A 17,435-nucleotide genomic window follows, 5' to 3' on the forward strand; every position below is an offset into this window, starting at 1 on the left:
GGACCTTCCCTCTTATCCCATGACTCCTTACTTTGCTTAAGAGCCTTTGGTGAGGGACCTTGTCAAAGACTTTCTGAAAGTCCAAGTACACTATATCCACCGGATCACCCTTGTCCACACGTTTGTTGACCCCCTTCAAGAATTCTAATATAGTGGTGAGGCACGATTTCCCTTTACAAAAGCCATATTGACTCTTCCCCAACAAATAATGTTCATCTATGTGTCGCTAATTCTGTTCTTTTACTAAAGTTTCAACCAATTTGTCTGGTACTGAAGTCAGGCTTCCTGGCCTGTATTTGCCAGAATCGCCTCTGGAGCCATTTTTAAAAATTGGCATCATGTTAGCTATCCTCCAGTCATCTGGTACAGAAGCTGATTTAAATGATAGTAACTTATTACTGTTTAATGTATCTATTTGTTCCAAAACCTCCTCTACTGACACCTCAATCTGGGACAGTTCCTCAGATGTATCACCTAAAAAGAATGGCTCTGGTGTAGGAATCTCCTTCATCCTCTGCAGACCAATGCAAATAATTCATTTAGCTTCTCTGCAATGGCCTTGTCTTCCTTGAGTGCTCCTTTAGCATCTCAATCATCCAGCGACTCCACTGACTATTTGGCAGGCTTTCAGCTTCTGATGTACTTAAAAAAAAATTTGCTGTTAGTTTCTGAGTCTTTTGCTAGTTGCTCTTCAAATTCTTCTTTGGACTGCCTAATTATACTTTTACATTACTTTTACTAACACCTGCTTTACTAACAGTCAGAATCATCCTGGGGAGTATTTTGCATGCAGCCATGTGAGAATAAAATCTCCGCTCAAGAAGTCATATTGAAATCAAAGCCTGTTACCCGAAAAATTGTAAACATCTTGCAATTATTTGATGAAAGCTTGTATGTAATTTTAATATGAAATAAATTTTTAAGTAGTTGAAGCTGTTTACAGCAAATGTAACCAGTTGTTAAAATATAATGAGTATCCAAAAAATTATAAGGCACACCCAGTTGTAGTCAATATAATAAGTTAGCCTGGGCCAAAAATAATACAAAGAAATTCAATTCAGAATTCAGTCCTCCAGTCACTGAACTAAAAAAACCTTTAAGTACCATTACAGTGCTATTTAAAGTAACCATCAACCAACACAGAGAGAGAGAACAAGGACATATACAATGCTAAAGATGGGATGTTATTAAACAGGCATACACATATTTAGCAATGTTTTAGCAAAGCCAAGTTATGTTTTTGATATAAACCATTTAAATGTCATTTATAGTTTTCTTTTCAATTTATTTTTCACATCGGAGAAAACGTCCATTTCATTTTTAATCCAATATACCGAGTAACCTGAAGTGCCAGGAATGAAGTCATGTAGTTCCCCAAGGTATTTCTTCATCTCACTAGAAGAGACATAACCTACAAAGTGAAAATGTATATTTATAAACACCACAGAAACTACAGCACACGGGCCAGTCTTTTTTATTGGACTTTCTGGAGTGTGGAATGAATATCCACAAAATTAAAAACACTGTTGATATGGGGTGGGGGAGGATCACAGACACAGTATCACAAACACAGAAATGCCTGGTACTTTATTACTATTTTCAGTGAGATTACATCAAATATTATATAATGTATTGCAGAGAAGAGCACTCTGTTGGGAAATACATGCAGCTCCTGCAGCTCTGCCATCATTTCCCCAGGGAAAGCAAGCACAGGGCTGCAAAGGTTATTAAATCATTAATAGTATGCACACAATGTGGGCATAAATGATACTGCGCGGTGTGACACTGAGCGGATCAAGAGTGACTACAGGGCTCTGGGAGTACGGGTGAAGGAGTTTGGAGCGCAGGTGGTATTCTCTTCGATTCTTCCTGTCAAAGGTAGGGGCCCGGGCAGAGACAGATGCATCATGGAGGTGAATGCCTGGCTGCGAAGATGGTGTCGCCAGGAGGGCTTTGGCTTCCTAGACCACGGGATGCTATTTGAGGAAGGACTGCTAGGCAGAGATGGTGTTCACCTTTCGAGGAGGGGAAAGACCCTATTTGGGCACAGACTGGCTAACCTAGTGAGGAGGGCTTTAAACTAGGTTCGACGGGGACAGGTGAGCAAAGCCCGCAGGTAAGTGGGGAACATGGAGACCTGGGAGATGGGTCGGAGACGAGAGGGAGTGTGGGCTATATTGGCAGAGAGAAAGGAAGGTCAGGACAAAACCGGGAGGAAAGATCAAACCAGTATCTTAGATGCCTATATACAAATGCGAGAAGTATGGGTAATAAGCAGGAAGAACTGGAAGTGCTAATAAATAAATACAACTATGACATTGTTGGCATCACTGAAACTTGGTGGGATAATACACATGATTGGAATGTTGGTGTGGATGGATACAGCTTGCTCAGGAAGGATAGACAGGGGAAAAAGGGAGGAGGTGTTGCCTTATATATTAAAAATGTACACACTTGGACTGAGGTAGAGATGGACATAGGAGACGGAAGTGTTGAGAGTCTCTGGGTTAGGCTAAAAGGGGTAAAAAACAAGGGTGATGTCATGCTAGGAGTCTACTACAGGCCACCTAACCAGGTGGAAGAGGTGGATGAGGCTTTTTTTAAACAACTAACAAAATCATCCAAAGCCCAAGATTTGGTGGTGATGGGGGACTTCAACTATCCGGATATATGTTGGGAAAATAACACAGCGGGGCACAGACTATCCAACAAATTCTTGGGCTGCATTGCAGACAACTTTTTATTTCAGAAGGTTGAAAAAGCTACTAGGGGGGAAGCTGTTCTAGACTTGATTTTAACAAATAGGGAGGAACTCGTTGAGAATTTGAAAGTAGAAGGCAGCTTGGGTGAAAGTGATCATGAAATCATAGAGTTTGCAATTCTAAGGAAGGGTAGAAGGAAGAACAGCAAAATAGAGACAATGGATTTCAGGAAGGCGGATTTTGGTAAGCTCAGAGAGCTGATAGGTAAGGTCCCATGGGAATCAAGACTGAGGGGAAAAACAACTGAGGAGAGTTGGCAGTTTTTCAAAGGGACACTATTAAGGGCCCAAAAGCAAGCTATTCCGCTGGTTAGGAAAGATAGAAAATGTGGCAAAAGACCGCCTTGGCTTAACCACGAGATCTTGCATGATCTAAAAAATAAAAAGGAGTCATATAAAAAATGGAAACTAGGACAGATTACAAAGGATGAATATAAGCAAACAACACAGGAATGCAGGGGCAAGATTAGAAAGGCAAAGGCACAAAATGAGCTCAAACTAGCTAAGGGAATAAAGGGGAACAAGAAGACTTTTTATCAATACATTAGAAGCAAGAGGAAGACCAAAGACAGGGTAGGCCCACTGCTTAGTGAAGAGGGAGAAACAGTAACAGGAAACTTGGAAATGGCAGAGATGCTTAATGACTTCTTTGTTTCGGTCTTCACCGAGAAGTCTGAAGGAATGCCTAACATAGTGAATGCTAATGGGAAGGGGGTAGGTTTAGCAGATAAAATAAAGAAAGAACAAGTTAAAAATCACTTAGAAAAGTTAGATGCCTGCAAGTCACCAGGGCCTGATGAAATGCATCCTAGAATACTCAAGGAGCTAATAGAGGAGGTATCTGAGCCTCTAGCTATTGTCTTTGGAAAATCATGGGAGACGGGAGAGATTCCAGAAGACTGGAAAAGGGCAAATATAGTGCCCATCTATAAAAAGGGAAATAAAAACAACCCAGGAAACTACAGACCAGTTAGTTTAACTTCTGTGCCAGGGAAGATAACGGAGCAAGTAATTAAGGAAATCATCTGCAAACACTTGGAAGGTGGTAATGTGATAGGGAACAGCCAGCATGGATTTGTAAAGAACAAATCATGTCAAACCAATCTGATAGCTTTCTTCGATAGGATAACGAGTCTTGTGGATAAGGGAGAAGCTGTGGATGTGGTATACCTAGACTTTAGTAAGGCATTTGATACGGTCTCGCATGATATTCTTATCGACAAACTAGGCAAATACAATTTAGATGGGGCTACTATAAGGTGGGTGCATAACTGGCTGGATAACCGTACTCAGAGAGTTGTTATTAATGGTTCCCAATCCTGCTGGAAAGGCATAACGAGTGGGGTTCCGCAGGGGTCTGTTTTGGGACCGGCTCTGTTCAATATCTTCATTAACGACTTAGATATTGGCATAGAAAGTACGCTTATTAAGTTTGCGGATGATACCAAACTGGGAGGTATTGCAACTGCTTTGGAGGACAGGGTCATAATTCAAAATGATCTGGACAAATTGGAGAAATGGTCTGAGTTAAACAGGATGAAGTTTAACAAAGACAAATGCAAAGTGCTCCACTTAGGAAGAAAAAATCAGTTTCACACATACAGAATGGGAAGAGACTGTCTAGGAAGGAGTACGGCAGAAAGGGATCTAGGGGTTATAGTGGACCACAAGCTAAATATGAGTCAACAGTGTGATGCTGTTGCAAAAAAAGCAAACATGATTCTGGGATGTATTAACAGGTGTGTTGTGAGCAAGACACGAGAAGTCATTCTTCCGCTCTACTCTGCTCTGGTTAGGCCTCAGCTGGAGTATTGTGTCCAGTTCTGGGCACCGCATTTCAAGAAAGATGTGGAGAAATTGGAAAGGGTCCAGAGAAGAGCAACAAGAATGATTAAAGGTCTTGAGAACATGACCTATGAAGGAAGGCTGAAAGAATTGGGTTTGTTTAGTTTGGAAAAGAGAAGACTGAGAGGGGACATGATAGCAGTTTTCAGGTATCTAAAAGGGTGCCATAAGGAGGAGGGAGAAAACTTGTTCACCTTAGCCTCTGAGGATAGAACAAGAAGCAATGGGCTTAAACTGCAGCAAGGGAGGTCTAGGTTGGACATTAGGAAAAAGTTCCTAACTGTCAGGGTGGTTAAACACTGGAATAAATTGCCTAGGGAGGTTGTGGAATCTCCATCTCTGGAGATATTTAAGAGTAGGTTAGATAAATGTCTATCAGGGATGGTCTAGACAGTATTTGGTCCTGCCATGCGGGCAGGGGACTGGACTCGATGACCTCTCGAGGTCCCTTCCAGTCCTAGAATCTATGAATCTATGAATCTATAAGTTAAAGAAAGTCTTTTTCACTGGTGCAAATTGGAGAGAAAGAACCTTTATACTGGGAGTGATGTCCTTGGACAATCCTTCTCTCTACCCCATTGGGTGCACACTAAATGGTTCCTATGCATTAATGTAGTCTTGTTTGAAGAGTACTACGTTAATGCAAGCTAGGAACCTTTTAATTTGCATCTGCAGCGTTCACACGAGAGTGCTACAGTGCAGCACTGGTATGCACTGCTATTCATACCCCCATAGGCCAAACTGTTGGGCAATGTAGACATAGGCTTAGTATAGTGTGGGAATGAACTTGTCTACTAGGATAGAAATTCATTTCTGTGCAGAAAAGACAGGACCAAGCCTATGTATCACTTTAGTCCTGCTTAAGCCTTCAAAATAGAACTTAAGTTGCCCATAGGGTTGGCCCTCTGCACAGGGGTGAATTTCACAGTAGGTGAATTATACTGAAAATAATTAATACATGAAAAATATTGTAATAGAACCCCATACTGCATTTACCAGATTCGGGAACCTCTCATAATGATCAACTAAGAAAAGGGGCAGCCATAACTCATCCTCTAGAAGTATACCTAGATAATATGAACTTTTTCTTATCACCAGTGTCTAGTGACACACACCCTAAAGTGCTCATGAAACTAGATGGAGTATCGGAAGCACAGGTGAGCTCCCAAAGGGTCAAAAAAATGGCAAATACAGCACCTATTTTTAGGAGGGGAAAAGGTGGATCCAGGGAGTTACCAGGGGTCGGCAACCTTTGGGAAGTGGTGTGCCAAGTCTTCATTAATTTAAGGTTTCGCATGCCAGTAAAAGGTTTCGCGTGCCATCCAGGCCGGCAGCGGGCTGAGCGGGGCCGGCGGCCGGGATCCTGGCTGGCAGCAGCATGCCACTAAAAATCAGCCCACGTGCCACCTTTGGCACGCATGCCACAGGTTGCCAACCTCTGTACTGGACAGTCATTTTAACTTTGATGCAACATCTGATAAACTGCTAGAAATGTTAATACAGCATCACTTTTGATACTTGCAAACACCTAGAGAAATTAAAGTGATAAATAGGGGACAACCTGGATTCATCAAAAACAAATATCAAATCAATTTCAGTGAAAACTATACCCTTTGTTGAACCCAACTGTTAGAAAGTTCACATGGTGAGAAGGACATCTCACTAGGAATAGATGCAGAATTGCATGAATATTGATTGTATAGAATTTGCACAGAAAAGACACACTGCTTGATTTTCTGTCTGCATTATAAAGAAATCAAGCATGAACAGGGCATAGATTAGGCCAATCTTCATCAGGATCACCCATAGCATTGTTTGCATTTGTTCCATTTGGCAGAAAGTTCACCTATATTAATCTTTACCTGTCACCATGTTGTTCACTGGATAATCCTGAAGTGGACAGTATGCAAGTTTCCCTCCCACTGGTGTTTTTGATACTCTTTTTTCTTTACTGCTGTAGAGAAAAAAAGTGTTATTTTTGCTTCTTTCGTTTACTTTTTAAAGCTTGCTTTCAGGAATGGCTGTGTTATTGGATTCGGCTATTCATGAGAATTTCAAATTTTCCCTTCCCTGCCAATCTATAGTCAAGGCTAAGGGCCTAAATTCCACAGCAAGAACTCCTCATTTCTGAAGAAGTCCAATGTGGCAAGATGGAAATTCTGCAGCAACCTCTGCTAAATTCACAAATGAAGGTTTTTATTGAATTAAATATGGAAATAAATAATACAATGGGTACAGAATCCATTGTCTTATTTATTTTGATATCACGTTCATTTTATTTCAGTCTGGCCTTCCATCTTCAATTTTGTATTGAACATATAACCACAGTGCAGAAGTTGACAGGAGAGGAAGTTGAAGGTTTTGGCAAGTAGGCAGGGCACAGTTGGGAACAAGTGGAATACAGTTTGGGATCCTGGGATAAATACATTAGTTGGATGTTTCTGTTAAAATGATCAACAGCAAAATAATTACGGTTGAGATTTACACTGTAATCATTAGGATTCAGAGTTATCGATCAATTGATATGTTATACCAGGTGTGGCCAAACTGCGGCTGGCGAGCCACATACGGCTCTTTGACAGCTAAAGTGCGGCTTGCGAAGCCCCCCATGCCTCCTCATTCTCCACCTACCAGACTGGGAGGGGGAGCTCAGGGCTTCTACTTTGCGGCGGGGTGGTGGGGCTAGGGGCTTCAGCCCCACAGGAGGTGTCTGCCGCGGCTCAGGGCTTCAGCCCGGCTATTGCTGAAGCCCTGAGCACCGGCAGGCACCTCCCACAGGGCTGATACCCCGAGCCCCACCACTCTGCCACAGGGCAGAAGCCCCAAACAGGTGCACCCGGCTCTCGAACTTCTGAAGATTATTGTATGCGGCTCGGAAGATCAGTAAGTTCGGCCATTATACGCTCATGTGCCTAAACATCAGGACCTAAGCAATCCTAACATGGAAATAAAGAAAATACCTTCCATCCAGGTCTTTTTTGCCCTTTATTCTTTGCTCATCCTCTTTTATGCTAGTGTTTATGTCAACTGGTGTTAATTCATCAAGCTGTGGATGTCAACATACATTTTGATTAAAATTGTGCATGCAGCCCCTTCTCACTTGATAAGGAAGTAAAGGAAAGTTCCTCTGATAACTATCATTTTCAATTTTCTGACACTCCATGATAGGCACTATCAAATGCAAATTTTACAAGAGGGCAATATGCCCCAGTGTGTACGTGCACACACACACACACACACACACACACACACACACACACACACACACACACACACACACACACACAAAACAAACTTTTAAAATCGCACAAACACCAAAATTGAAGTGGGAACAAAACAGTCTAACCTTGCCCTGCAGAGTGGACTGGGGTTCACCTCAAGGGGGAAATAATCACACAGCTGTGTGATTCCTTTACTGTAACTGCCATCTACAGCCCTTACTTCCTATCTAGAATTTACTTTGGGACTGTTATCAAGTCCAGTCCCATTTATCTCAGCTGCAGACATGGGACAGTGCAAGGTCCTTCAGCTGGGCTAAGCTTTTACTACTTAGGATTTTAACACTAAAATCAAACTTTGCAATATAAGGCAGCTTGTGTTGATCATGTTGTCCAGAAATCTTAGCCTCTGGCAGGAGGAGATTCTTGCATAGCAGTAATTTGCCTGGGGAGCAAGAAATCTGAACCCAAATTTTTGGCATAGTAGTACAAAGGACTACCATTAAGCTACCCAACCCAGCCAGCAGTAACCAGAGAAAGCACAAAAGCTTTGTAACCTGCTTCTGTGGGTTGAGTGCTTTATATCATTGATGGCTTTTCTCAATCCATTTAATTATTTTTAAGAATATGGACATTGTTTTGTGGTGATGGTAGTGAATCCCTCTGCAACTCCATTTTCTGCAAGTTCTGAATGGTTGCTTCCTGGACACCAAGCAGTAGAAGGGGTATATACAATAGGCCAAAGGCAGTAGTAGACATCTTGATTATCACAATTCAGTCAAAAAAACCCCCAAAAACATTTGATCCACTGTTTGACTTGAAGCCCTGGGATGAAATCCTGCCTCCACTGAAGTCAGGCAAAGTTTTGCCATTGATTTCAATGGGACAGGATTTCACCCTGATGTGCATTTAGTACAACCTTACCTGTTCCATCAGGGAATCATTCATCTGTTCCCATATAAAACTACCAAGTTTTCTTCTAATTTCTGTAGTGAATAAAAATAAATTAATGTCAAAAGTATTACACAGTGGTATCTCTCCAGCAAAAATCAGTCAGCTAGCAGAGATGATCTTTAACCAAGTGTGAAACAAAACTGTAATGACCACTGATTGGTACCTAGGTCAGGATCTCTAGCAGTGGTTACACAGACTCCTTTGTCCCCGCACAGTAAACGGCAAAACAGGCCTCCCACTCCTGGCTAGACATGCAGAGACTCTGCCCCATGCCAATGCAATCTGTCCCCTCCTTTGGATCAGTCCACCCTGTCCGTGCTCTCTGAGGCTGGTGTGCGGTATGAGCTCAAAATAATGGGTCCTGTCGCATGGGCTCAGCTGTTCTGTCAGGTCCAGGCTGAGCACTTATAAGAGTCCCCTTTTACAAGCAGCTGGCTCCCCTCCAAACAGCTCCCTTTCTCCCATAGCTCAGGGTTCCTGCTCTCTGCTTCTTCCTGTTTCCTGTCTGAATCTTCCCAGGTTGGTCCCTCATCTGCTCATTCACTCAAACCCTCCCGGGGGTCTCTCTTTTTTTTCTTTTTCATGGCAAAGCAGACTTGACTGGCTAGTCCATAGCCATCACCAACTATAATTCCTAAATACCTAGGGATTTATATTCTCCCCTTAATTGATTAGATAACTTCTACATATGGAGGCATCCTTTCTTATTGCCATAAGGCTTGATATCGAGTCTGAAAAAACGACTGCCGCTGCTGGGTGCACACTCCAGATCCAGTTTAACACTAGCATTATCGCCACTAGTTCAGCTGTCATGACAGCTACACAATCGGATATTCTTTTAGACATATTAATTCCTAATTTTGATACACAATATGCCATCCCTATTCTTCCTGTTTTTAGTCTTTTGGACTCCCAAGGGTCAGAGTTAATTCTGTGTCCTTGTTTTGGAGTGGCACTCTGCTCTGCCTGCCAGGTTTGTGAAGAGTAGCAGGGAGGAGAGAAAAAGGGGGGGTTGGAATGGCATTCCCCCCCAACCAATCAGGTTTGTGGAGAGTAGCAGGCGGGGGGCGGGGAGAGAGAGGAGAGAGAAATGGGGAGAAAGGAAGGGAAGAGCTTTTTGCCCAGCCCCACATCAACTGTCAAGATACCGGAAACGGCAGGATCCCAAACTCATAGGTGACTCCAATCCACTCATCTGCTAGGAAACAAACAGCCAAACATATTAGCAAAGCAATACCTGTGTAATGGCACATGCCCTGATTGGGGGCAGCTCATGGAGCAGCAGCATTTGCTCCTCTATGGGCATGATCTCACTCACACTGTCAACCTAGACCTGCACCTAGTAGAGGGGTAAGCACCACGAGCAGCAGTAGATTCAGATCTACCTGCACTGCAGAACTGTGAATGCCTCCAGTCCTGGGACACTCCCTATGCCCCTTCTCCCCCAGTACACCCAGACTGAGGTCACTGTAATTTGACCACGTATGTTCTACATCACCAACAGTCTCGGTTTTAAAACAATGAGTAAACTGTATGCTAAATGCTCTATATTTTTCCTAACCTTCTTGTACACAGGCAGGGGGAAGGATGAAGTGACCCAAAGCCACTGTCTGTTTCATTTCAGAGCTGGCACTTGCATTTGCAGAGAGATAACAAGAATGAAAAATTGTAGCTTTACCCTCTATATAATCTAGGCTCTGGTGTATTCTAGAAGAAAAAAAAACAGAAAAAGCTTTTATAAAAAAGAAATGTGAAAAAAACAAATCATAATTATTTGAATGATCAATTTAACCCTAGAGTGTACCAAGGCTGGACACAGTGACTAATGAGTTTAAAGGGATTGTAAACTCTTTAGTGCAGAGACTGTCTTTTTGTTCTGTTTGTGTACGGTGCCTAGCACAATGGGATCCTAGTCTGCAACTGGGGTTGCTATGCACTATGATAAGTCAAATAATAAATAAGAATAAGAATACTGTCATGCAATTGACCTACTTTAAATTGTTTCAATTGTTGTAAATATTAATATTTCAAAAGTTAATATAAAGCTTTTACAAAAAATAGAGAGCGGGGTGGCCAACCTGAGTCTGCGAAGGAACCAATGTACATTGCCAAAGAGCCACGGTAATACATCAGCAGCCCCCCATTAGGCCCACTCCCAATGCCTCCCACCCACCAGCAGCCCCACCGATCAGCGCCTTCCCCTCTCTCCCCACACCTCCCGATCACCTGTTTTGTGGCATGCAGGAGGCTCTGGGGGGAGGAGCGAGGGCCCGGCAGGCTCAGGGGAGGGTGTGGGAAGGGGTGGAGTGGGAGCAGGGCCTGTGGCAGAGCCAGGGGTTGAGCAATGAGCCCCCCCCCCCAGGCACATTGGAAAGTTGGCGCCTGTAGCTCCAGCCCGGGAGTCGGTGCCTATACAAGGAGCCGCATATTAACTTCTGAAGAGCAGCATGTGACTCTGGAGCCACAGGTTGGCCACCCCGATATAGAGCATGTTTTACATCCAAAATCATTAATTAAATATATAGTGCATAGAAACTGATATTACAGATACATTTTTATTTTGAAACAAACATTATATGAAAAGCATTTTCTCTTTCACTATCTGTCAAGTCCTGACTTCAGGGTTGTGCATTTTTCCTGACAGTTGATGCAAGCGGAACTACATATAACTATGCCAGACAGGTAATAATTGGCATAGTTCTGTCAGAGGGTTACAGTGTTATCAGCTGTTGTGGGGAAAACAAATCCTTAGCTCATAACTTGACTGGTAAATGCCTGCAAAGGTGTAGGGATAGTTATGAAACGACAGAATTAAAGTTAGCTTGAGTTTGGTAAAGAAAATAATATATTTTCTTTATGGTGTGTGGCTAGTAAGGGAAAGGCCCCATTCAGCAAGGGAAAAAAAGGCCACATCAGCCTCACCAACCCACTGAAGCAAGGAGGCGGAGCCCATAGATGAGGTACATATGTATTTTATATACTAAATGGCATGGCTGTGCAAACAGTTAAAGAAATAGTTCAAGCCCTTTGATAAAAGTGAATATCTTTACATTGTTTCAAAGCCACAAAGTATTGACAAAAACCTGCACTTAATGTTTGGTGACCTGTTGGCCAGCACCATGCTCCAAAGCCTTCTGTGGCAGTAGTAGTATCATCATAGTACACAATGGGGTGTTACTTCAGAACTGAAGCCAGTGATGTCATAAAAACTAAGCAGAAAAGGGAAAGTTTTTAGGTAATAACATGTTGGATTCCCGTTATCCTGATTAATAGGAGAAGGTGGTGCATATGGCTAAAGTTAACAGAACATTGACAATTCCCTGTGTGTGTCATCTGTAAAATGTATTTAGCTGACATTTAATCTATACCAGAGGTCCACAGCTCGCCCGCATGCGGACCAATTAGCACACAGCTGTGGCCCAGCTGTGTGCTAAAATAAATTCAAAATGTGCTGCTCTGGTCTGGCCAGGGGTGGGCTGGCTGAGGGGGAGACAGTGTCCAGCAGCCTGCAGGAGCACTCCTGCCAGCAGGGGGCAGGCGATTGCTGCAGGGGGGCAGGATGTAGGAGTGGGGGTCTCTGGGCAGGTTTGTGGGGGGTGGGTAGAGCACACTGGGAACTAGGGGTTTGCAGGGGTGCTGCAACACCCCCAGGTTTTAGATGGGGCTCAGCTCCTGGCCCCATACCTCAGGATCCTGGCTGCCAGCCCACACCAGTTGCTCTGCTCCTGGCCGGGGGTCCCGAATGCCTAGCCCCACTTGGCAGGGTCCCTGGGTCCAGGTTGCAGGGTCCAGTTGCTGGCCGCACATGGTGGGTCCACGGGTCCAGCTGCCGTGCCCAGGGTTGCGCTCCTGGCCCCGCTCTGTGGAAGGGTCTCTGGGTGGGGGGCGCTGGGCATAGGGGACTGTAGGGAGTTTTTGGACGGGTGGCACTGTGGTTCTCAACCTGCAGGCCATAATGATAAATAGGTTGAGAACCACTGATCTGTACAAATATTCACTTCATGATTGAGGATCTTTTACAGTCTTTTCTTCATTTTAAGCTTTGCAGCTCTCCTTCAAAAAAAACCCACTGTCAAGCCCTCTTTTGTTTTCTGTATTTCCTTTCCTTTCTTTTGTTTGTAATAACTTCGCAGACTGAAAGTAAAATTTCTTTCCCTAGCGATTTGGCTGTTTTCCATTTGGCAAGTATTGATTTTTTTTTCTCCCACCTTGCTTATAAAGACTGAATTTTCAATGTCTCTTGTTTTGATTACGTTCTTATACCTCAGTGAAGAAGTCAGCAACATTCTGGGATTTGAGGTTGCTAGCTAACTGCTACAAAACCAGCTGAAAACATTTCATTTAACTGTAGAATTAACGCTGGTTTGGAAAACTAAACTACTTTCCTTTTTTGCGTTTAAGTTTTTATTAACAAAGGCCAGGTCTACACACACATTTTGTATCAGCATAACTATTTTGATTAGGGGAGTGATATATATTTTTAAACCAAAATAGCAATACAAGTACAACCCCTACTATGAATGCAGTTATACTGATATATAGGTGCCTTCCACTGGTATAGCTTTTTCCCCTTACCTTACAGGAATAAGCTATGCAGTATAAGCACCTTTAAGTTGTGTCACTTTAGCTGTACTAGTTAAAGCTGTACAACTTTTGCATATAGGGAAGGCCGAAGTGGTTTGCTATGAGACTTATATATCTTGTCCAAGACATCTTACCTACAGTTTATTGTGGTTGTGATTTTCAGAAATGCTCAGCATTAGCCTAACACTGCCCCCTTTGAAGTAATTCAATGGGAATAGAGTTGGGCACTTTTAAAAATTCCATCTGTGTTTTTAACTTACTGCCATTAAATATTGAGATGGTTATTTAACACAATCATTAATGTTAATAATGTTTGTATTGCATTATGTTTTGTATATAATTAATTGCGCAGCTGAAAAACTCAAAAGGTTAGATGTATACAATATATAATATATACACTCAGAGCTCTAACAGAGGCAGGATGCACAATATTTCCAAAACTATGGTAAGGGAATTCTCATAATCCATAACAAAAACAGGAAAAGGAAGGAGAATTTTGTTAGCTGAAGGCACTTTTAGAGAAGCAGGGGAGGGGTGATTAGGGTCAGGGCATATCCACAAACACTCCATAGATGAGAACACAGCCAAACAGCTACAAGAGTCAAACCTACAAAGTGTACCTCTGTGTATCAGGGTGTGAAGCATCACTGCTGAACAGGTAATCAGCACCATGATGAGTTGAAATCACTCCTCCTTCAGCCACTGCAAAAAACAGAGCGCATATGGCACTCTTGGTTTAGGATTATTACCCCCAGTATATTCAGAACACCTTCATATTTGTGGAGGTCAATGTCTCCAGTCCTAAGGAACAAAATATGAACTTCTGCTTTTTACCTGACAGTTCAAATCTAAAAATCTATGACTGGGGTGAAGGCCAGAGGGATTGTTATTATCATCTAGTCTGACCTCCTGCATAACACAGGCCAGAGAACTTCACCCAATAATTCCTGCATCAATCCTGCTCAGCCTAATGCAATCCTACTACAATTTATCTTCTCTATTGTTCGGCCATTTGAAATGTTTAGAAAATCTCCAAAATGCAATATTTTGAGTTCTCAAACTATTTAAAAAATGTATTTGGAGACCTTCAAGGCCTAAGGACCAAGGCATATTTTCCTAACCCATCACTTTCTTATTCTGTGGCACATAAAAGAGTTCATTCAGTACTTGGGAATTTATACACATTGTAACTGCCCTGATCAATCATTCTCCCTTGACAACAATCTTGCATTCATTCCCTGTTCTACTTCCCCAATGGCTCACACTGGAACTCACAAGAGTAAAAGAGCCCCTGCCAAGTGAAGTTTACAATAAGGCTGTTTCCGGTGTACTTGGAGAGCAGGAGTTTGGTTCACAGTCTGAATGAGCCCTCCTCAGGGCAGAAATGGAAGGCACAAGGAAAGGTGACTTGCAGACACATTTCCCCCTCCCTATTTTAGAGCTGGCCAGCAACCTGCTCTAACTTTGGGCTTGTCCACACAAACACTTAGATCCAGGGCTTTGGAGCTGTGCTCCGGCTCCGCTCCAGCTCCAGGCAAAAACCTGCAGTTCCACTGCTTCGGAGCTGCTCCGCGCTCCAGCTCCGGGCTCCGCTCCAAAGCCCTGCTTTGATCACAGCAAGCACTAGCCTGCCACACACTAAGTGTCCATGTGGACTCCGCTGCTGTGCACTAAAAGTTCCATATTGCACTTTGACCTACCCCACTTTGAAACAAGAGATTAAAATCTATGAATTAAGGCCAGAAGGGACCATTGTTTGCTCTCTTGTATAACACAGGCTGCAGAACTTCCCCAAAATAATTCCTAGTTCACTCTTTTACAAAAACATCCAATTTTGATTTAAAAGTTGCCAGGTACGAAGAATTCACCATGATCCTTGGCACATTGTTCCAATGGTTAATTACCCTCACTGTTAAGAACGTGTGTCTTATTTCCAGTCTGAATTTGCCCAGCTTCAACTTCAGGCCACTAAATCGCATTATAACTGTCAAGGCTGATTCCCCACTCTGGCACTTCGAGTGCAGAAGGTGGGGGCCCACAAGGATTCTAAAAATTAATACTGGCCACTCCAGGCTTGTATTAAACTCCCAAGGTCACAGATTTTCTCTGACCTTGGGTGGGTAGATTCTGCCACCACCCAAGTGCAAAAACCCCTTTGAAAACCCAGGAAGAACTTGGGAATTTCTCCCTGTAGGGTACCCTCAAGCCCTTTCACTCCCCCGGGGAAGAGTTGAGAAAGAAAACAAAGGAAATCAGCTGTTGCCACCAGCGAATTAAACAACATTTGCACAAACCTCTTAGGATACAAAAATCCAATCCTGTTCTTAAAAAAGGTAAATTTTATTAAACAAAAAGAAAGAAAATACATCTGAAAACTTAGGCTATTGCTAGATTTAAAAGAGCAAATACAATAATTAAGCATCAAGAATGGTTTTCTTGAGGTGCAGCTTAAAGGTTACAAGCAAAACAAAAGCATTTGGGGTTAGCACAGAATTCATAAGCCATAAAGAAATAAACAGGGATAAACCTAATCACATCTTCCTAGACATTTCCTGGTCTACTTACATATCTGGGGTTTAAAATGAGTAGTTTCTAGGTATGATCTGATGACCCCCCGCCCCCTGCCCTTCATTTATCACAATAACTTTCTCAGCTAGATTAAATATTTAATAAACCAATCTTTTCAATATTTGTTCCCCATGGAGGTACTTAGACTGTAATCAAGTTATGCCTTAGCCTCTTTGTTAAGCTAAATTGATTGAGCTCCTTGAGTCTATCACTATAAGCCACGTATTCCAATCCTTTAATTGTTCTCTTGGCTCTTCTCTGAACCCTCTTCGATTTATCAATATCCTTCTTGAACTGTGGAATCCAGAACTGGACACAGTATTTCAGCAGTGATTTCACAGTGCCAAGTAAGAGGTAAAATAACCTCTGTACTACTGCAAATTCCCCAATTGATACATCCAAGGACTGCATTAGCCTTTTGGCCACAGCATCACACTGGAAATTCATGTTCAGCTGATTATCATTATCCATCACAACCTCCCAATCTTTTTCACAGTCACTTCTTCCCAAGATAGAATCCCCCATTCTGTAAGTAGGGCCTCCATTCTTTGTTCCTAGAGGTGTATGTGCCAAATATTGCAATCCCATGCAGTATCTTTGGGGACCATTGTATTCAATTTATGAATTGTTTATGTATGATTGTGTTCTAGTCCATGGGGAAGGGTTACCACAGCTCATCCAGAAACTAAAAACAGTGGAAGGTGATTACCCTGGGAATTGTAAACAACTCCAGAGAAGCATCACCCCCAGGGGTATTTGCAAATACTGCTTCAAACTGTGTATTCCAGAGATTTAAAGAAGAGGCTTTTGGTATAAAAACCTGATCCAGCAAATGGACAGGACCTTCTGGCCCGGGAAGCGGGGGCCACCCTTGTGGGCTGGAAAGACTTTGGCCTACTAGGGCCCCATAAGACTGATGGGTGATAAGCTTTTAGCATGTACATTTATTATTTTATATGTTTTTTCTGTAATGCTTTTACCTTAAGAATAAAGATGCTTGCTTAGAAAGAGCTGTGTGTTAATTGTAAATGCTGGCAATACACTCACTGTTCATCGCCCTCTGAGAGAAACCAACAAACAGATGCTGGCTGTTAGACAGACTGACTTGCTGGGGATGTCACAGTGTAAGGCAGCTGTGCAGCTTTAAAATCCCAATCAGAAAGGAGTGGGACAAGGGTCTCTAGCCAGAGACAGGTAATGACTAGAGACCTGTCTGGTCACTCCTGGAATGGACTATGGGGATAGGGGGGAATACAGGAAAGGTTACCCTGAAACTGTGACAGTATACATTTACATGGAGCTGTATTAAAATGCATATTGTTTGCCTGTGCCCAGCTTACCAAGTGATCCAGATTGCTCTTTATCAGTGACCTGTCCTCTTCCTTATTCACCACTCCCTCACGTTGTTTCATTTGCAAACTTTATCAATGAGGATTTTGTTTTCTTCCTCGTCATTGATGTGACGTTGTGCAGTCTATATGGTTTTATAAAAACTTGATAATAAG

The 17,435-nt window shown here is 42.7% G+C and overlaps 1 protein-coding gene across 1 annotated transcript; it reads right to left on the reverse strand.

Annotated features, from left to right (window-relative positions):
- Positions 1–935: 935 nt before the first annotated feature.
- TERB2 (telomere repeat binding bouquet formation protein 2) lies at positions 936–14,021 on the reverse strand. The gene is made up of 6 exons (XM_026648562.1): positions 13,983–14,021; positions 10,457–10,485; positions 8,749–8,810; positions 7,567–7,652; positions 6,469–6,560; positions 936–1,411 (listed from the first exon to the last, which is right to left on the reverse strand). The coding sequence occupies exons 3-6, from the start codon at positions 8,770–8,772 to the stop codon at positions 1,266–1,268; spliced, it is 348 nt and encodes a 115-aa protein (XP_026504347.1). The 5' UTR covers positions 8,773–8,810; positions 10,457–10,485; positions 13,983–14,021; the 3' UTR covers positions 936–1,265.
- Positions 14,022–17,435: the final 3,414 nt, after the last annotated feature.

This window comes from Terrapene carolina, unplaced genomic scaffold (genome assembly GCF_002925995.2).
Source record: "Terrapene carolina triunguis isolate 2854851 unplaced genomic scaffold, T_m_triunguis-2.0 Scaffold67, whole genome shotgun sequence".
Taxonomy (NCBI): domain Eukaryota; kingdom Metazoa; phylum Chordata; order Testudines; family Emydidae; genus Terrapene; species Terrapene triunguis.